Here is a 20,416-nt window from a genome sequence, read left to right on the forward strand (position 1 = left end):
TACCCGCCAAGCAGGTGCGACTTTAAAGTCAGGAGCCGGTTTGAGGTCTTAATCACACGCGATCAAAAACACACACAAAGGTTGGGTTTGAAAAACATTTATGTTCACGTTGGAAAATGAATTAGATATAAAAGAAAATACAACATGTTGACACAATTATTATAATTATCTTTATTAAATTATTGCTTTTAAGTAAAGAAAAAAAGTCTACTAAAAGTACGTTAGCGTGATTTATGGAGGGAAGTGGTTTGTAGAAACAGAAATTCTGCTCATCTGTTCAATTCTTTTTCTCATCATCCTTGTCTGTACATAACTCTTATTCCTGGAGCGTTTCTACTTGTCTCGCACCGCATTGAGGCATGACATCATTGTCCTACAATAAACTGACAGAAAAAAAAACATAAAATTTATTTATAAGCTTGGAGGAGGAGGACTCTCGGATTTAATGATATTTATTCGGTTTTTGATTCCCATGATTTCTGTTAATTAGGGCAGAACACATTAATACAGCCTGCATATTGAGCAACAAGGTCAAATGTGTTTCCTTGAAAAAAAAGGAAAAAAAAAGACAGTTCTTTCAAGACAATTTAGGCTTTATTTTTCACTTTTTTTACACCTTCAGGCATCTTCCCAGCTCCACGTCCTTTCCCTGAAAGAAAGAAAAAGTTTCCAAACAGGTCAAACCAAAGCAGTCGTTCCACACTTCGGTCCTCAGTATAACAGACAGACCTGACCACAAAGTCATTTCAAAATAAATGTCCATTTTTGCCAAGTGTCAGACTACGAATTGATTAGAAAACTAAGAAATAAATCCAACTGCTAACTAACGGCACATTTTCTTAAGCGTCAAGCAACAGTTGGACTTCTTTGGTTTACGCTTTCTTTGAATTATGTCTTTCATTCTGGCATCTCAACAGCAGTGAAACAACGCGTAGCAACTCATCACTCAAAACCCAGCAACAGTGCATGGAACGTTTGGTATCAAGACCAGCAGAGATCTTACTTTGCTGCTCTGTGTGACAATCAACACATCCGTTCCTTCTATTAGCAACCTTCCTGATGGGAGCATTTATCCATGACAGTTGGTATGTATTACCAGAGGCACGTGCAGGTCACGACGCTCAAAATGTGCAGAGATGAAACGCGTTAATTTGACGTCTTTTGAATGACGTCTGGTGAGTGTTTGAGTAAAGTAATAAGAGAGCGAGCAGCATAACCAGTGACACGGCTGATGACGTGGGGGTTTTTTTATCGGTCAGAAATTCAGTGCAGGAGAGGGAGAAATCCCCTGTGACACGATGGCGTACGTGCGCTCAGTTGTGGACATCAGCTGATGAGGCGGTCCTTCAACCTGGCCCAGGACACGTTTGCATACGCACGACTGAAAAAATGTGGCCACGTGCATTCCAGACCACCTCCGAATGTGGCTCCTGTGATGGGATCTCAGGACACATTCAGGAAGCTTTGTACGGATGTGGACGCTCGGAATTAAGGCTGACACTTGTGATCGGATCTTAACGCCAGATGGGCCTTAGTCATGACAAACGGCGTGGAAGTGTGATCTGTGTGACTCAGTCTAACGTTACTGACATACTTAGGTGTCCACATGTGATCAGACGCCTCAGGACGCATGCTTGTATAATTATAACTTATTACGTTTTATATCCAACCCATTATTCTGTTTTCCTTCAGTTGTAACTGTCTTGGGTACAAACTCCTTCGGTTACAGCAGAAGCAGCGGGTGGAAACGTGCACATTTATTTGCAGAATTTCTGAAAATTCAGTTCAAATTTGCACAACATTCGGACGGAGAGCTGCCTGCCGACACTTTAATGGGCATGTTGAAGTCACTTTCACCTTTCTTCTTGTCTTTCTCCCCTCTGGCGGAAACGTGTCCTGCAGACTCGCCTCCTCCGGCGACTGGTTTCCCTCCTTCAGCCTTGGCTCTTGCATAAGCCACAGTTACTTTGTTTCCATCGATCTCACAGTCCTCCATGGCTGCTTTGGTAGCTTGGCAGGTTTCTTCACTGTCAAACTCCACAAAACCAAAGCTGGGAAATGCAATACTTCCACAATGAGCCACGCACACCATTACGTACTTTTTGACAATTACGACTAAAAAAAAACCCCCACATGCTACTCACCCTTTTGAAACGCCTGTCCGTTTATCTACAGCGACTCTGGCACTGACACAACTTTCAAAAGCATCTTTAAGGGTCTCTGCTGTTGTCTTGTCAGCCAAACCCATGACAGCCAGTGTTTTTGACAGGACTGAAGAGACAATAACACACAATTGCAGCATCCCTGTTTTCACGCCTCATCATTGCTCAGCTGGCTTTAGAAATGATGATCAATACCTTTCGTCCTCTCTGGCATCGCTCTCATCTCATGGAACTGGACCCTGATCTTCCTTTTGAAAATCTTCGTGTTTTGGGACGCCTGCAAGGCTTTTTCAGCCTCTGCCACTGACGCAAACTCCACAAACGCATATCTGCAAAACAGACGTACGGCATCAGAGGGTTCTGGAACATTAGCAAATGGTGTGAAGAATGACAGAGAAGGTCGCTGTGCACGCACTCACCCTTTTGCTTTGCCATTGCTGTTGGGCATGTTAATAGTAACAGCTTTCGGAAAGACTTTTTTAACGTTTGATTCTTTCACGCTGAAAGGCAGGTTACTCACAAATAACGCGCTGTTCGGAGGAGCTGCTGCTGTGAAAAAAACAACAACTTTTAACTGTCAACGTTTGACGTTCAAATGCAAATGAGGATGCCTGCTAAAAGATGAATCGTTGCCGCGCCAGTCCATCCGTTTACCTTTTGTTTCTTTCTTTTTTTTGGTTTCGGTGACCTTGGGCACAACTCTCTCTCCCACAGAGTCAACAATTAAAACACGGCCTTGGATCTTGGCTCCTTGTCTTTTTTGCCTCACTTTATTAGCAATAGTTTCATTTTTAAACTCCAAAAAGGCGATACTGGTGACAAAAAAAGAAGTTTAATATGCAGTCGCAGACAGTAAATAGACAGTTACATACACAGAAAACAAGTTTCTATGGATCATCTGCTGGATTATAAAACCTCACCCTTTGTCAGGTCCCTCTGCTCCACCAGGAAACCTGATGTCAATCGCCTTGCCAAAGATTTTCAGGATGTCTGTCTTTGTTGCATCGTACGGGAGATTCTTCAGAAACAAACATCTTGAGTCTTTGGCTGACAAACACACACACAAACACAGTCCTCAATCAGGTCTTGCATCATTAAGTCATTCATCTTTAAGTCGATGACGGGGGAAAAGTTCACTTCGCTTGTCACAAGAAGTGGTACTTCAAAACTAAGTCAACACCAGTATTCTGAATATTTGACAGTACTTGTTTGTCTGTAAAGTGATACTGGACAGTAACAACATGCCAAATGGTTCGAGCAAGGACAGCTGAGGCGAGAGGTCTGCTTGTGGGTTTATGGGGGAAAAAACACACACACACACACTTGAGACAACTGCGTTTCCACTATTCCCCCCCCCCCCCCCCCCCAATGCTAGCTCAGGGCTCTTGCCTGAGAATGATACAGTCACCTATGCTTCTTTTTTTGGGGGGCAGGTGTACAAGGGAAATCTTCACACGTGTAAAAGTGCTTTTGCACCCCACCACTACGGTTACTGAGTGAGCCACTGTGGACAGAAGTGACACTTTTTTTCTCCACAGGTTCAGGGGGTCTCTCCCTGCACGCGCTCTCGTCATCAGCTGAGAACAAACACAAGCACGGTGCACTGACGATCGAACGTGCACAGAAACCCATGTAGCAAACGTTATATTTTGAAATGAAGTGATCCACAGCTGTTTGCTTTAAAACACGATGCAGAGAGAGGAGGAGGAAGATGATGGCGGAGAGCAACAACGAGTGCTGCTATTAACAAAGGAATAAGAGCCAGAGTGTGTGTGTGTGTGTGTGTGTGTGTGTGTGTGTGTGTGTGTGTGTGTGTGTGTACGTGAGAGAGAGAGTTTAAAATATTTACAAAACGTAAAATCTTGAGTGCCTGTTAGTCTTGATATTGAAGCGCATGGTGAGCCTTAATACAAACTGTGCTGCTGATTCATTGATTGATTATTTTGGTATTGACAGGTGAGAATATGCATCGGCACTGGTACTGACTTCCCAAAATGACAGCCACAGCTCGACACCGCGGCTGCACTTTCTAAGAGGACAAACACACAGACTTGAAATATTTTACTGTCGATCTTTTACCTTTTTTGTCAGGTGGAGAAGCTTTCACCTTGACCTTTTCCGCGCTTTTGACCTTGTCTGCACTTTTGACCTTGGCTTTGGCGATCTTCATCGGCTTATCGAGAATCATCTCTCCATCTAATGTCAAGGCTTTAGTCAAATCCATCTCTGACATCAAATCCACAAACGCATATTTCCTATGACATCAAAACATGGGTTTAGAGTGCACTGTGTATCTGCAATAGTTCTACATATTAACTGACCCCTCCCCCAACTAAAATGACACTCAGTCACATTAAACACACTCACCTGGATCGGTCCAATCTAATGTTTTGAGCCAGGAGACTTTGTGTTAAGAGGTAATTTGCTAGAGACTCTTTGATTTCCTGAGAGGTTTTGGAGTTGTTCAGGTTGCCCACAAACAGACAAAAACCTTCAATAAATAAAACAAATGTGTGAGACCGACTTCCCAGGACAAGCAGGGTCTTGAAGTAGGTGTTGGTGTGAGTTCGTACCGGCATTGATGAGTTTCACTTTCTTTGATGGTGATGTTTCAACACTGGATTCTGCTTTCCGCTTCCCATTTACTGAAAAAGGACAGAAAGTGACAACATTGGAAATGACACTGTGCAGAATTACTAACAAGCTTTAGGCCCTGAGCACCTGTAAGTAATACTTAATATGATCAAGAACTTTTTAACTGCTGCTGCGAACGTCTTTTCCAAAAGTTAAAGTTGGTAGAAATGTGAAGAAGAAAGCCAATAAAACACAGGTGTCAAACTGGTCCAGTCAAGTGACGTGTGGCTGCAGGTTTTCATTCCAACCTGAATCAACTTACATCAATCAAGCTGCGTCCTCACAGCTCATTTGTTGGATCAGGTGTTGCTTTTGTTTGGTTGGAATAAAAACCTGCAGCCACACCGGCCCTTTGCTGGACCAGTTTGACACCCCTGCACCAAAACCACTTGCAGCAGGGCACTTAGGTGCTTTACAAAGTAAAACTTTCAGGCAAAGTAGATGTTGGTTGTTGAAATATAAAGATGCTTAGAAACATTATTACAACACGCCACTGAGATCAGGACTGGCACTAAGTTGAATATTAGACTTTCAGATTGATGGAATTCATAGCCTTCAGCAGTTGCAGAGCGATAAACATGTCTAAAGGTCGTTCAAGTGCCACAACAAAGGGAAAATATTGTGCTCTAGAAAGTCTGGGCTGCGTTTGACAAGTCACTTTACGTTGACCTCCAAGAAAAATGCCATGTGATCAAGGAAAAGTGGATAAGGGGATTCCTAAGGAGATAGGAGAAGACATCAGCAGGGCAGAGAATGCAAGAATCTTATCAGTTCACAGGGGCAGCGGCACATTTACAGTTCCCCTGACAATTTAACATGTTGAAAGTTAGAACATAGGCACAGAGCAGCAGGTTCTGATTTGTATCTGTATCTGCTACTTGCAGTGATCCTTCACAGAAGAAGAGGTAAGTCACTGTGAACATTTGCGCACAAGGCTTCATTGATGATTCCGATCTCTGACATGATGGAGTGAAGCAGCAGTCCTTTGTTGCAGTGGATTTATTTATCTACAGCAGCAAATATGATTGGAAATCAACAGAGCTCAAATCTGGAGCTGAGGAACCTCTACTCAATTGGCTTGTGAAATATGTTTTGGGACGTCACAAAGAGAATGTGGCTTTTCCGATTTCCGCCAGAAAAAAAAGTAGAATATAAGAAATGCATATTTGTTGATGCTGTTTTCTCAAACTAGTTGAAAAAAAGCTTTAGACGGAGGGTTAAATCTACAAGGTGATCTGTGTTCCTTCATCATTCATTTGCAAGCGATCGTGGGATGCCATTGTCTCCTATCATTTCATAGAGGAAGGGCCAATGTATCTTACGCTAACGGCGCTAGGAGGCATTGAAGCTCCTTTCCTAAGAACTTCGGGGAGTACCATCGTTGGATAACATTGTTCCTTAGGAAAACAGACATTTCGAATGAACCCCTTTCCTGGACTGCACAAATATTACATCTGTCACAGCTCATAACTTATTGTATTTGCAGTACCTAGTTTATCTTTGACTTGCTCCATCTCTACGTCCGTCTGTGTCTCAGGACTCGTGCTGGCGGTCTCCTTTGTGGCGTCGCCCGAGGAGACGGTCTGAGTTTGTTCTTCTGAGGGACACAAGCAAGGAGTGTTTATATTGTAACAGCAGGGAGCACATCGTACTGGCGTCTCTTGTGAAAATATAAATGCACATACAGACACAGACACACACAAAAATTTCACTTTCAAAAGAATTGAAGGGAAAAAAGGTTTCTGGTTCACCAGTTAGAGGAATGTTGAGAGAACATAAATAGTGACATTCGGTGTTGAATGTTTGGATCAGTACTGAATTTGTCACGTTTGTCCTATTTTACAGCAATTCTAGTACCACTACTAATAAACAAACTGACGATGTGTACAGTCTTAAGTGAGTGTTGGAAAGCAAAAAGCCAGCAAATAAGCGAAAAACCTCTGCAGCTGACAAGGGCAAACACCATGATAGATTAACACATGTACCCTGTTGAACCTTAACAAGCGTAACTGTAAACACACCTCTTACTTCTCTTTTTGCCATTCAACAGTTAGAGGAACGTTGAGGGAACATAAATAATGTGTTGAATGTTGTTATCGTTTTACTTTCAGATTCCTGACGAAGTTTCTTTATTGATGAAACTAGAGGGGCACTAGAGTGCACAGCACTGACCTCCACCAGGGCAAATGTTGTTATTCACAGTTGTAATATTCTTACCACAGCTCATCTCTCCACCAGTCATCTGATCACCTCCTTTGGCCCTCTTTTCTGCTTCATCTCCTTCACCCTGTTCCCATGACACTGTCACTGTGGCTGCTCTGCCTTTTATTTCAATGTCTTTTTGAGAGTCTGAAAAGGCAATATCATCTTTGACAATGTTCAGAATTCTAAAAGGTTATGATGCATAATGTATTTGCTGTACCATCTTTGCCTGCATCCTCCGATTCTAGACTCCTGGTGGGAGCGGCCTCCACTTCATCAGGACAAACAGCCACACTCTGTCCCTCTGAAACAATCATTCAACGAAGGAACTTACACTGACTTATTATAGCAAGACGAACACGTTAAATCTCAATTCCTAGACGTTGAAGCGATGGCTTACCCGGGATAGTGGCGTCTCCTTCAACAACTTCACTGTTTACAACTTTACTGAGTCGTTTTTTACGTTTGGTCACCTGTACGAAACACATCCAAAGTAATCACAATTCTTACAAGTTTTTTTTCATTTATAACAATACATTACTACGACTTTTCCAGGCCTCACAGGAAATTCTTCATGACCATAAATTCCTTGAAATAACTGTTTACATGTGAAAAACTAATAAAGATATAAATGTCAAATTTTACCAGCCTGTCCTTACCTAAAATTAATGATGACCTACATGTTTGACACAGCATAAAGATGTATAACAGTCAATATTCCCCAATAGGGATTTTTCTCTATGCTGAACCAATATGTAGATATCTGTGAGGGCCTTTACAGTAAAAAAAAAAAATAAAAAAAAATTTTTTTAATTAAAAACTTTTCCAGGACTGAAACACCTGTTTTCAAAGTCCATGACCATTCAAGGTTTTTCAAAAATGATTTATTCTTATGATCTTATAGTTTCGTTGAGTGGAAAATATCAGATTACAATTTATAACAGTTCTGTCACACATACATTTGCACACGTTTAACAAAAACCCAGAAAAGGAGAAGCGTATGTCCTATTTTAAAGCAATTCCAAGACCACTAAAAATACACAAACTGGCGGTGTGTACATGTTGGTAGAAGAGCCAGTCAATCTGCGAGAAACATCTGCAGCTAACAGGGGCAAACACCGCCATAGGTTAACACAATGTACTCGGTTGAACCTTATCAAGTGTAATTGTAAACACGACTCTTACTTGTCTTTTAGCCATTCTTCTGTGTTTCTAAATCAGAAAATAACTGCTCTAGCCGGCTAAACACACGTGTGTTGAGCTAAAAACATCCACATGCAGTCGCCATACGCAAAGGAATTGCGCATGCGTAAGTGTCTGGGGAACTACGGGTGCCCGTAAGGCGGGAGATCCAGTTGTGTTGTGGGAATTCAACAACGTCTCTCAGATTTCATCATCCGTAGATAATAATTACAACCCAGTAGTGGGCGTTATTTTTGCGTGCTACTTCTTCGTTATTCATAGATAAACTGTAACCTTATATGTTTGCGACTTTATCTACAATTCAAATGTTGTTGTTTTTTTCAATGCTAGCTAGCCAGTTAGTTAGCTGTACTTCCGAGTGGGTCGCTTCGTGTTAAATCGCCCTGTAACGATATGCCAGTGACCACCAGACTCAAGCGAAGGATATATTTGGTTGTCGCGGGACTGACAGGATGAATGGACTTTGAGATATTTATACAAAGCAAATATATGTTTGTTTGCTATGGGACCTGAATTGTGGTTGACAAAAATACGTAGAACTGGTGGTGGTGGTGGTGTTGTTCGAAAACTGTAACAGAGGTCCGAAGGTCGACAGTTCAGCTGGTGTCGATAAGGTATTATCGGGTAATACCATCTCTTAAGGCTGTAAGTTAAACAACATAAACTGACCACATGGACGTAGGACAGATTTGAGGAAAACCGACTCTACAATGGGGAGTCAGAGGAACGGTTTTAAGAAGGAAAGCTTCATCTTGTCAGCTGATGTCGGTACAACCTCTATTAGATGTCACGTCTATGACAAGGAGGCTACAATACGAGGATCATGTACTACCAAGGTATTCATCCTTTTGGTTTCTAGTATTGGCATGATTTACACACACAGCTAGTTTTAATCATCTGATTGTATTATTTAGGTTGTACCCCTGTATCCAGAGGCAGGACATGTGGAGCTGGACCCAGAGGCACTGTGGAGGGGCTTCATTACTGTGGTGAAGGGAGCTGTGCAAGGTAAGACTGATAATGTCATTGCTTTACGTATTTAGCCAGAAAGATTAAGGGGAAAACTCACTCAGATGGCAGTTTGCGGACCGCCATACATGCTGTGTCTTCAATTCAGCAGCTCTGCAAAGAACACCGCATTTTGGATACATGATTTTATTGTTCAAGTAGATTTTATTAGTTTTGTTGGAATAGATCATATCAAGAGGAGAGCGGTTCAAATGTGTTGTCCTCAAAAATCTATTCCTTGAACATTTGTGTGGACTGAAGTGATTTAATCCCACAATTCAGTGTGATCAGAGTGAGGATGAGATAAAGATAAACCTATATTTGTCCCACAGTGGGGGGGGGGGGGGCATATAGATGTAAAACTCTATGATGATGTTTAATAATGTGGAGATAATGAAGGGTGTCAGTGGTGCGGTAAGACATTATACTACAATAAAGAGCTGTGCAAACACAACCACTGATCAAAAAGTAACACGAATACAACACAGTTTTATTGACAATAGAGCTGCAAGTCCATTGGCTCAAGATTAATGGCTAACTATTCTAAGTAGCAGTTAACCTTTTTTTTGTAAAATGTCAATCATTTGCTGGTTCTGTACTGTGAAATATTAGGATTTGCTTGTCTCTTTTTGGTCATTTATGAGAGTAAAAAAAAGCATCTTTGTTGTTTTTTTTTTGACAACTTTTTGGGCAAAAGTCCTTGAATTTGTCAGTTTGGGCTCTGGGAAATTGTGATGAGTAATTTTCCACATTAATTGTGAAGATAATCGACAGATGAGTTATTAGCTGCAGCTCCAAATTAAAAGAGTTAAAAGATAAGAATAAGAATTTTATTCAAAAATAAAAATCCTAGCCAAAATACAAATATCATTTGGACAAGATTCATAATCTGAAGGTAAACATAAGCAACAAACTATTGGTTATGATTTAATAAATCAAAATTACTTTGTTGAGTTAGAGGGGGAATTTCATCACTTTAACAGTTCTCAATACTTATCATGAGGAAATATATTTCGATATGTGGAGAGCACTTAAAAGTATGAACCAGAGAAGTAGTAGTAGTTCCTACCACAGCAGAAATCCCAGGGAGAAATGGGTTTAAATGTGAAAATGATAAACTGCACCGTTGCAATAAGAACCGGAAAATTGCACAACTTACTGATTGCGTAAGTATGAAATGTAACCGTTGCGCAGTTGAATTAAAGGTTATTGAAGGATTGTCATGTTAGTCACAATGTTAAAAAAATAAATAAATAAAAACGTATTGAGACCAGAACACACATTTATTCCATCCATCCAGTCAGTCCATCACAGGGCCAACACATAGAGACAGACAACCATTCACACTCACAGTCACACCTACAGTCAGTTTAGAGTATCAATCAGCCTCGTCCCCTCTTGCTAGTCCCCAAGTCTTTAGACTGTGGGAAGAAGCTGGAAAGAACTTACGTGAAAGAACCCACGCAGGAACAGGAGAACATGGAGACTCCACACAGAAAGATCCTGTGCTGGAGCCGGGGCTCGAACCCGGAACCTTCTTGCTGTTTCCCGACAGTGCTGACCACTGCATCACCGTGCCGCCCACATTTATTCATTCGAGTCAAAGCTTTAGATATGTCTGGCTTTTTCATAAACAAGCTGTTTAATTGTGTGTGATGTGATACAGATGCTGGAGTACAAATGCATCAGATAGAGGCACTCGGCATCTCTACTCAGCGAAGCACCTTCACAACATGGGACAGGTAATTTCCGTAACTCCTAACAAATCTGTGCTACCCCAGAGAATCATTGCATTGTACATTTAGCATTGGCCTGATTTCCTTTCTATTTCTGGGTCATTGTGCATCCTCACATAGGAAAACTGGGGTTCCTTTCCATAATTTCATCAGTTGGCAGGACCAGAGAGCAGCAGACTTAGTGAAGTCCTGGAATACATCTTGCACTATGAAAGTGAGTCTCTCTCTGCTCGCTGTCTCTACTTTGCTGTGAGTTATATTCCAGAGTAGAGGGTTGACACAGTAAAACCTCAAAATGATTTGAAATCGGCCGTGAACAGTAATCCTCTAATATAATTTGCCTTTACATGGTTTCTCAATATCCTCAGGCAATCCATAGCGTGATGAAAGTGCTCTACTTCCTGACCAGGCAGAAGCGGTCCCTTGCTGCCAGTCTTATTGTCTTCTCCACTCAGCATGTCACTTTCCGCCTAGTATGGGCCCTCAGACACTACAAACAGGTGTGTGTGTGCGTGCGTGTGTGTGTGTGTGTGTGTGTGTGTGTGTGTGTGTGTGTGTGTGTGTGTGTGTGTGTGTGCGTGTGTATACAGCAACAGCAGAAATGAACACTGACCTGTTTAGTAAACAGCTGCTTCACATGTGCAGGTCAAAACCATTGTTAAATCTGACAATTTAGTAACTGAGGGCAGAACAGGTTTTTTTTTTTTTTTTACAGTTTAAAAACAAGATAAGGGAAAACACTAAATTCAGAAGTAGCACCAGTGGTTTGGTCAGATTACAATGATAAACAATTATCCACACAGGCAGCACAAACATCCCATTTGAGAAGTAGGAGCCAGAGAGTATTTATCGTTTGCTTTACTTAAAAAAAATGTATCAGACATTTATCAGAACAGCTGCTGAACATCTCTGTGAATCTACCTTCTGCATACTTCAACTTTTCAGGAATTATTTCCAAAACAATGTCCCGCTAAACAAATAACATGACTGTGTGACACAACACATCATCACATGTCCCTCAACAACAGATTCCTCGTTCATTCACCTCTTTGGCGATTCTCCCCGGCCCCGTTTGTTTCCTCTCAGGTTGCTCAGGCAGTAACTGAAGGCAACTGCTGCTTTGGAACAATAGACTCCTGGCTCCTGTTCAAACTGACTAAAGGTGAGTTTTTAGCATTCAGGTGGTTTGAAATCCAGCTCTCTGCACAGTTTCATTTGGACGTGTCATACATTTCTGTACTGTCGTTTTTGTGGATTATATCACAGCCGGCAGTGCATTTTAATACGTAGACAGAATATTCTTTGTGTTTCCAATCGTATTGCAACAGACGTTGGCTGAACTCCTCAGAAATGTTTGAGCTAATTCTCCTGGCAGAGTTTGAGAAAGAGAAACAAAGAACTAAAACAGTTTTCTCTCTGTCACCTGATCTTTTTCAGGACAGGTTCATGCCACAGACTATTCTAATGCCAGTGCGACAGGGATTTTTGATTCATACCAGGTCTGTTGTTCTGTGTTCAGCAGTCTTATTCTGGGAGTTTTAAATTGATTTTAATGTCTTCATATCTTTACTATGTTTCTTTGCTGACAGATGTGTTGGAGTGGGTTTCTGTGCTCTGTAGTTTCTCTCCCTCTCTCAATATTACCCAAAGTAGAAAATACAAGGTGAGTCAACTGTTTCCTCTGATATCCAAGTTACACTTCAATCATGCGTTAAACCACTAAAATTAATTGGTTTTTACCTGTCAGAAGTAATATAACACACTGAGTTAGTGGTTCCCAGTGCTGGCAACAGGAAACCCCTGAGGGGTTATTAGAGTCCTCGGAGGGGAGGTGATCACAAGGGCAGGAAATTAGAAAAAAATAAACAACTCTGCTGCACAGAATTAAATGTGTTTTGTTTTTTTTTTCTTTTTGAGACACACACTTTCAACTCTTATGAACAACACATATAAATAAGATATTCCCCTGTGAGTCATCGCAGAATTTGTTTATGTATCCCTGTTGTGTAGTTCAGTTTCCAGATTTTATGTAAAGTTTTCTATCATTTTTGCATTTTTTCCCCACCTGGGCGTGAGCAAACGTGGATAAATGGTCCAAACAACCTCGTCCTGCATCTGAGCCGCAGAAAGTGTAAATGACCCAGTAGGACCGAAGGACCAACTGCTGAAACATTACTGTTAGCGGTGCCAGCCTAGCCACAGGTGGTGCTAGCACTGTCAACACATTAGAGGGAAGGGACTCACGATGGCTGAAATAATGTGCATCATGTTAGCTGTTTTTCATGAAATATGAGATGGGTTATTAGCACAAATACAGGGCAAAAACTGTGAATACCACTGTCACGTCTTCAAATAACAGTCCTACTTTGTGTTCGTTGCACCTTCTGAATGAAGCTGTTGCAATGTTTCCGATGCCTATTGTTCTCCCTCCCAATGCTCCAGCCATGACTTCGGTTCGACAGACCCATCGATCTTCGGGATGTCCATACCCATTAAGTCCGTGGTGAGCTGTCACAGTTGAATTCTCCCACCCAGTTTTATCTCAGGAATATTTGTGTCATGTCATTCAACTCCTCCTGTAATCAGCAATCACTGTCTCCACATCAGCTACAAGGGTCTGTGTGTGTTCTAGGTTGGTCTTTGCTCATCTTACTTTGAGGGAAAGGTTCTGAAGACGGTTCCTGAAGGAGCAATGCCTTCCATTCGCAGAAAACTGTAGAATTATTGAAATGTTTGAAGCTGTTGACAGAGAAAAGGTGTTGAATGAAACAACCGACTCACACTGAAAATGCTGTGTTGCTAATTCACATCTTGGCATTTTGGGGGATTTTCTGTTTTATAATCTTCCTGCTGTAGATGGCGGACCAGCAGGCAGCCATGTTTGGAGAGTGCTGCTTCGATGTCGGTGATGTCAAGATCACCATGGGAACAGGAACTTTCATGGATATCAACACAGGCAGCAAACCTCATACATCTGTAGCAGGTAAAACTGACATGAAAACACATGAAGGGAATTCTGTCTGAATGAGCTGAACTGCAGGCTTTCATTGAACCCATGTTTCCCCTCTGTAGGTCTGTATCCTGTGGTTGGCTGGAAGATCGGCTCAGAGGTGGTGTACCTGGCGGAGGGCAATTCAGCAGATACTGGCACTGCCATCAATTGGGCACGGGAGTTGGGTGAGTGATCAGGTCTAAATACATTGCTCCAGGATGAATTTCCTTTTCTTTGTTGTGGTTTAGAAGAAACATTTTGCAAGTCTGCGCACCCCACAGTTTTCTTAAGCTTTGAGCATTTGGGCTTTTTTAACAGATGGTTTTGGTTTTCTGGCCCTGATAAACCCACCTAGCAGCCAAAGACAAAGTAACTGATGAGCTGGGGAACAACTTGTTGCGCTTTTAGCAGGAAAAGAGCCCGATATTTTCCTCTGATGTTTGTGGAGACAAAACAAGGAGAGTGAACATTGGTATAGAGTATGTGTTCCTCAGATGGCCAGATTAATCAACTCCATATGACTGCAGATCCTTGCAGCTGCTGGCTTAAAATGTTCAACATCACTTCTTTAAGGTGATAATTCTTCAGGCAAGATGAGGCCACTGACGCTGATTTCTTTCTACTCTGTCTTAGGCTTTTCATGTTGGTTCTTTTCTTTAAGCTGATATTTTCTTCCTACTTTGCTAACAGATTTGACTCCCGTATTTTTGGTGCTCTTAGGATTTGGATGAGCAAACCCAATGTGAATTGTGTATTCAAATGTATAACCAGATCCATCGTGTCAGTGAACATGCAGTTATAACAAATAGATTTAAATAGTGATGGGTAATGTGTTTGCAGAGCTCTTCTCTGACGTCCAGGAAACCAGCGCTATGGCGTACAGCGTCAAGGACTCCGACGGAGTGTGTTTTGTTCCGTCCTTCAGTGGCCTGCAGGTAAATGTGTACATGAGACATTGAATTTTTCCCATTTTTTTGTCTCTATATTTTTCAGTCTGTAATATGGTTATGTGGTCTCTTTTTTTTTTTGTTTTCTCTCTGCTTCCATTGTCAACTGGCCTTTTGTAAGTGCATGACTTGGATGTTTATATCTAACAGTTTAGATGCACTTGAGGTGCTTCTCTTTTTATCTGCCCTGATTTTTATTTATAGATCTTTACCCTTTTTTTTTTTTTTCATTTTCCATCCAAAGGCTCCTCTAAATGACCCTAAAGCTTGTGCTTCCTTCATGGGCCTCAAACCCTCTACCACCAAATGTCATTTGGTCCGTGCTATCCTGGAGTCTGTTGCCTTCAGGTGAATTAAGTTCAGGAGTTCAGGAGTTGCCATTTGAAGTTCTTACAAGCACCTTCATTCCGTCTTGCTGATACTCTTTCTTTGTCCGTCTTACTCCTTGCAGAAACAAGCAGCTGTATGAAACCATGCTACGAGAAACTCACATTCCTATTACAAAGATCAGGTACAATTCTCCCATCCACTGTGCTCCTCACACAGTTTGTTATTGTGGTGTATTTTAAGTCTGTTATACATTTAAGAAAGACTACACGTGGCCAGCAGGAGCCCCATCTGACATTCCAACTCAAAGGCCAATATCCAACTGTAAGATTTGGGCTGTAGCCGGAAAAGAGGGTGTAAGAGAATGACTCCCTGTATATCCCGCCTCTAGTACTGCCCCTCACGTTTATTGGCAGTGAATGATGGGTGTGTGTTTCCCTGTTAGCTGTAGCGTGATCGAGGGCTCTTTCTTTCCCCTTCAGGGTGGATGGTGGGGTTTCTTCCAATGACTTTATCATGCAGCTGACTGCAGACCTGTTCGGTCAAAAGTTAAGCAGACCCCAACACCATGAAATGTCATGTCTTGGGGCGGCTTTTGTTGCTGGACTTGGAGTAGGTATGTACACTCGAACACATCCTCCATCCCAATATTCTTCTTTCTTCCTCCGAGGAAATCTGCCTCTCCACTCATGAAAATAAACTGAAAAATGGACACCAATCCGGTGACATAACAAACCTCCACAACTGGAATGGTGACACCTCAGCTACTTCAAAGTTTACAACTCAGAAAATCAACAGCACAGTTCATTTGATTGGATACTAGTCTGAGAATCTGCCTGGACATCCAACCTGGTGATGGCTGCGGTCATAGTGAAGCAATTTGGATTCCTCACTTGTCAGGAAACTCTACAAGATCATGACTTCACTTTGGTGACTCGCAAACTAAATCTGCAAATGCCTTGACAGCTATTATGGTGTGTGGCTATAAAAGACACAATTTCAAAGATGTCCTCAATGCAGAATAGATATCCGTATTACATTTCGGAAATAAATTATCCCGTTAATACGCACTTTAAATTTCCCATAACTCGGGGGGCTTCATACAGTATACCTGCTTATGCATAAATCCTTTTGTGTCAAGCTAGTTTTTATTGCTTTAGTTCATTTTATCTCTGTCTTTAGGATTTTTTTTCTCTTAGAGGTGTGCAAATTTTCCAAAATCTCTTCATCAGTGTGTATTTTTGCCTGTAAATGCTCAACACGATCACAATGCACCATTAATGGCAAAAGCAGAACAACCTGAACCTACACATGCATTGCAGTGGGTCAACTAAATTCCCCTGAACTCCCAAATATTGGTACTTTGACAGAAGGATGAGTTTATAGTGATACCACAGTTGGAGAATTTGAGTTGGGCAGATGTGACACTTAAGTAGTTCGGTAGCCGCAGCTCTTCAAGACAGCTGCAACAAACTACAGGTAAACATGGGACTGTTGGGAAACGGCTCTCTCAAGATGCAACTGAAACTCCGAGGCTGCTTTCACTTCCCCTGCCTGACTTTGACTTGTTCTAAAAATATTGCAACACTTGGTCATTTGACACTGGTCACTTGACATTGTTTTGAGTTTTACTGGAAAGTTTCTGATGATCAAAAGTCCTTTTTTTATGTTTGCTAATGCTAACAGCAGCAGAAGAAGCTATATAAAATGCTTCCTATTATGTAAACCATTTAATTATTCACATTAAGTAATTGGATTGTTGTGTTTTAGTGTTTTGTCAAACCAAAGACAGTTTTTTTTTTTATCTTGATGTATAACGGGACAAAAGCGGGCTGTGCATATGACAGAATAATGGGGGACATTAGCTCTCAGTGGAGCAGGAGCCGCGAGTGTTGGAGAATTAGTCAATACTTTTCTCTAAGGTCAACTTTTCAGCAGTCAGCTGGCAGGGCATTGTGTGTGTGTGTGTGTGGGGAGTTGTTGTCAGTTCTTCAGTTCTTGCAGAGCCATCAGTATTACAGTCCCTGGGGGGGGAAAAAAAAAAATGTTGGCCCTCCCCGTACTCACCTGCTAAGACCACAGCTGTAAAAGGATCATAGTCAAACTGGACAAGAATGCCTGGTCCTAGCAGCTGCAGGATCAGGGCTCACATAGTTTCCCAAACTTCTGCATATATATGTCAGTCCTGGTTCATCCACATGTTATTTCCCTAAATTTCCACTTCTCTTAATGGCTGCTGCAGGTTTCTGGAGAAACCAGACAGAACTGAAAAAGCTGCAGAACACCGACAAGATGTTTTGCCCCCAAGGCTCACTCAAGGGAGAGACTGGCACCCAAAGTCAAGCGTACACCCCCGTTCTCCAGAGCTGGGAGAGAGCTCTTCGACGCTCCATGAACTGGTATAACAAGCCTTGACAGCGGATGTACTTGTGGAAGATGGAGGCCCGTGAAAATGTGAAAACTGATGTAGCTGACAGCAGCAAAATAGTTTCAATGATGTCTGTTTAGGTCTTTGAGAAAGAATTCTGATGCATTTGCTAAAGAAAATCATGGGTATCTTTGTTCTGCTAACATTTACTTGCTGCCACTGAAATGTTACAAGAGGGGCTCGCAGCATTTTTAAGAGAAACACAGATGAGAGTTGTACACACACGCCCAATGGCGTCGCACTATTGAAAAGGTACAGGTCTGATCCAGACTGTCAACAAGCGAAGCACTTATCTCACACAGAGCATACTTGAGGTCTTCCTCTGTCAGGTACTCTTCCATCTTCAATGACCCAAGTGCCTCCTCCTGTCACAGTATTTTACCTGCAGGAGTCATATTTATACAATATTCCACAAGGGGGTGCTAAAGACTGGTCTAACAACGTTTTAATTTAGAAACTCCAAATAGCAACCACATGCTCGATGTTAAAGATGGAGACACACGTCCTAACTTCACACACAGGATTTCATAAATCCCAACGAGGCTCGCGGTGAAGCAACAGCAAGTGAGCTGCTCCAAGTTTAAACAGCTTCGTTCTAACCATGTTCTCATCGCAAACTGGTCTCACTTACCTGAAATCAAATCTGATCATTGTCAAAAGGGGCTTTTCTTTTCACAACATTTATGTCCTCAGATTTAATTAAGTCAAATTCATGAGCTGAATGAGTCATCATAGAAAAAATACGAATGTCAGGTTGTTTTTGTGTTTCTTGGTGTTGGTTTTGGCTGATTCTCCCACAGTTGTGTCATTTTGTTGTTCCATCTTTCTCTGCGGTTATTCAGTCCACAAAACTCTGATTTTCAGCTGTTTAGCTTTATGACCCCAGCTGTAATAGTTGCCTCAAAGGTGGGCAAAACAAATGCATATGAAGTCAAAAATAATTTCATCAAACTTCTGGAATTTAAGTTAAATCTTCTTAAGTTTTAAAGTCCGACTTATTAATTTACCATTTTAAGACTACTTAATGGTTTAAAAGTCAAAACACCAGCTCTTAACTATAAAGAACAACTTTGTGGAGGAGTTTCAAGTTGGAGCCTTCATCAGGTTTATCCATCATTTCAGTTGTGACTCAGCATCACTAGAGAACAATATTGATGCCAGTGGCTTCAAGCAAACCTCACAGAACTGAAGATGCTCTGTGAGTGTGTGTGTGTGTGTTGTGTGAACTATTTCTCTGGTTGTGTACGTGTCTGTGACTGAAGTTAATTCAAGCAGGACTGCTATGGCTCCCTCACATACTCAAAAATATTGTACCAAATGTATGTAATTAATCTAAATATTACCATTTTAAGAAGCGCTGTATTAACAGCTTTTAGCCTAACTTGTCCAGCAGTAATCCTCCTCGTCCTCTGAAAGTCCACCACGATGAGTAGCAGCAGGCGCTCTTCCGGTCTTGAGCAAGTGATCGACTTGTAATTTTAAAACAACAACATGTCATGGACTGCTCACGGGAAAGAGCGTATGTGATGACTGTTCAGGAGGTATGCTAACATTTCCCATCCACTGCAGTTCATTACGCTCAGCTAACTAGCTGTCAGCCGGTCTCAGTGGCTCCCTAATGCAGAGAGAGGAGAGAAGGGTATCCGTACGCTTGTCTGGCCTAAGTGAGGATGGATAATGAGCTAATTTTCCAAAAGTGTTTGTTTCTGTGAACGATTCAGTGATTTGTGTGGCAGATGAGGATGTCCAGTAAGCCCAGTGCTAAAGCTTGCTAATCTAGGGTGTCTGTGGGCGTTCCTTGTGGGGCTGTGTTTATGGGGACCTCAAAACTGCAATAATCCCTGTAATGATGGTGGTGTCACCATCAATGTGTCAGCACATGATAGAGTGACAACATTAAACAGGTAAACAAGGTACTAAACCAAACCCTGCAACTACTACGAGAATCTCATGTGATACATGTCAATGACAGCATTTAATGACTGGAGCAAAATGTTGTTGAAAGGTTTTACTCAGAACGTGGAATTCCCCCACGACTTAAATATGTTGTGTGTCAACTTTTTCTTTGGAAATGTTCTTTTCTGAAATTCCTGCGAATGTCTACATTCTCCACTTGCCTGGTACTGTTGGCGTCTTCAACACCGTATTAAAGATGCGTTAAGCAATGCGGTACTAACACCTCTGATCAAAATCAGGTGGTCTGAAGTCAGTCGTTCTTCCCTCAGTCATGCTTGTTGTTACCAAGGTGCACAAAAATGGGGTGTGATGGGTGAAACAGAATATTGGGGTGTTGAAAACATGAGCAGTTAGCAGCTGATGACGAGTGTGTGTGCGTGTGTACAGTAGCTGTCAGGGTTTAACCTGGTGGAGGATTCTGCTGCTGTCTGGGGAATTACCAGAGCTGTAGATGAGTGCTTCCCATTGATGTGACCAACCTCTCTGTGAGGGTTGCTATGGTAGCTTGCGGATGGAGTGACTGAGAACAAATGGGGTGTGTATTCCCGCTCATGGTGCTGGTATGGTGAAGGGGGCTCTAATTGAGTGCACAGAAAGGGGGTTTCCCAAACAATGGGAGGATTGTGTGCCTTCTCACTCAGAGGAACAGAAGTGAGGTTTATGCACAGATTGATACAGTAAAGCTTTGCTGCAGCAACCCCCCCCCCCCCCCCCCCCCTCCGTCCCTCCGTCAGTCTCAGCTATCTCACTCGAACATGGCCAGTCCTCCCCACCATTGGGCTCAGCTTGCAGCGAGAGTGAGTGGGACAGACGGGACCAGC

The 20,416-nt window shown here is 42.0% G+C and overlaps 2 protein-coding genes across 4 annotated transcripts; one reads left to right on the top strand and one right to left on the bottom strand.

Moving 5' to 3' along the window:
* Positions 1 to 180: 180 nt before the first annotated feature.
* Positions 181 to 8,338, bottom strand: LOC147261287 (nucleolin-like). 2 transcript variants are annotated; one of them, XM_086203254.1, is made up of 15 exons: positions 8,184 to 8,338; positions 7,399 to 7,471; positions 7,219 to 7,302; positions 7,014 to 7,145; positions 6,286 to 6,393; positions 4,736 to 4,807; positions 4,530 to 4,653; positions 4,242 to 4,417; positions 3,083 to 3,209; positions 2,817 to 2,974; positions 2,582 to 2,708; positions 2,358 to 2,491; positions 2,145 to 2,271; positions 1,858 to 2,051; positions 181 to 649 (listed from the first exon to the last, which is right to left on the bottom strand). In XM_086203254.1, exons 1-15 carry the CDS (start codon positions 8,196 to 8,198, stop codon positions 588 to 590), a joined length of 1,713 nt encoding a protein of 570 aa, XP_086059380.1. In that variant the 5' UTR covers positions 8,199 to 8,338; the 3' UTR covers positions 181 to 587. The 2 variants fall into 2 exon arrangements, with proteins under 2 accessions (XP_086059380.1, XP_086059379.1); XM_086203253.1 differs by having other exon boundaries at positions 184 to 649; positions 2,582 to 2,711.
* gk5 (glycerol kinase 5) lies at positions 8,322 to 19,817 on the top strand. Of its 2 annotated transcripts, none has more exons than XR_015115732.1 (16): positions 8,322 to 9,037; positions 9,116 to 9,209; positions 10,876 to 10,951; positions 11,066 to 11,159; positions 11,314 to 11,445; positions 12,032 to 12,107; positions 12,383 to 12,444; positions 12,535 to 12,608; positions 13,388 to 13,448; positions 13,802 to 13,928; positions 14,018 to 14,122; positions 14,778 to 14,872; positions 15,151 to 15,232; positions 15,336 to 15,395; positions 15,694 to 15,827; positions 17,454 to 17,599. XR_015115732.1 is itself a non-coding variant. In XM_086203255.1 (16 exons), the coding sequence occupies exons 1-16, from the start codon at positions 8,912 to 8,914 to the stop codon at positions 17,624 to 17,626; spliced, it is 1,593 nt and encodes a 530-aa protein (XP_086059381.1). In that variant the 5' UTR covers positions 8,322 to 8,911; the 3' UTR covers positions 17,627 to 19,817. The 2 variants fall into 2 exon arrangements, 1 of the variants encoding a protein (XP_086059381.1); XM_086203255.1 differs by having other exon boundaries at positions 15,129 to 15,232; positions 17,454 to 19,817.
* Positions 19,818 to 20,416: the final 599 nt, after the last annotated feature.

This window comes from Aulostomus chinensis, chromosome 5 (genome assembly GCF_037954235.1).
Source record: "Aulostomus chinensis isolate RoL2024-O1b breed Wild chromosome 5, RoL_Achi_v1.0, whole genome shotgun sequence".
Classification (NCBI taxonomy): Eukaryota; Metazoa; Chordata; class Actinopteri; order Syngnathiformes; family Aulostomidae; genus Aulostomus; species Aulostomus chinensis.

Coding starts and splice junctions, on each gene's coding strand:
- LOC147261287 (XM_086203253.1), bottom strand. Junction 2,712..2,816: donor AAAAAAGAAAGAAACAAAAG/GTAAACGGATGG, acceptor TTTTTTTCACAG/CAGCAGCTCCTCCGAACAGC. Junction 2,272..2,357: donor GATGCCAGAGAGGACGAAAG/GTATTGATCATC, acceptor TTGTCTCTTCAG/TCCTGTCAAAAACACTGGCT.
- gk5 (XM_086203255.1), top strand. CDS start 8,912: ATGGGGAGTCAGAGGAACGGTTTTAAGAAGGAAAGCTTCATCTTGTCA. Junction 9,210..10,875: donor GGTGAAGGGAGCTGTGCAAG/GTAAGACTGATA, acceptor GATGTGATACAG/ATGCTGGAGTACAAATGCAT. Junction 14,123..14,777: donor CAATTGGGCACGGGAGTTGG/GTGAGTGATCAG, acceptor ATGTGTTTGCAG/AGCTCTTCTCTGACGTCCAG.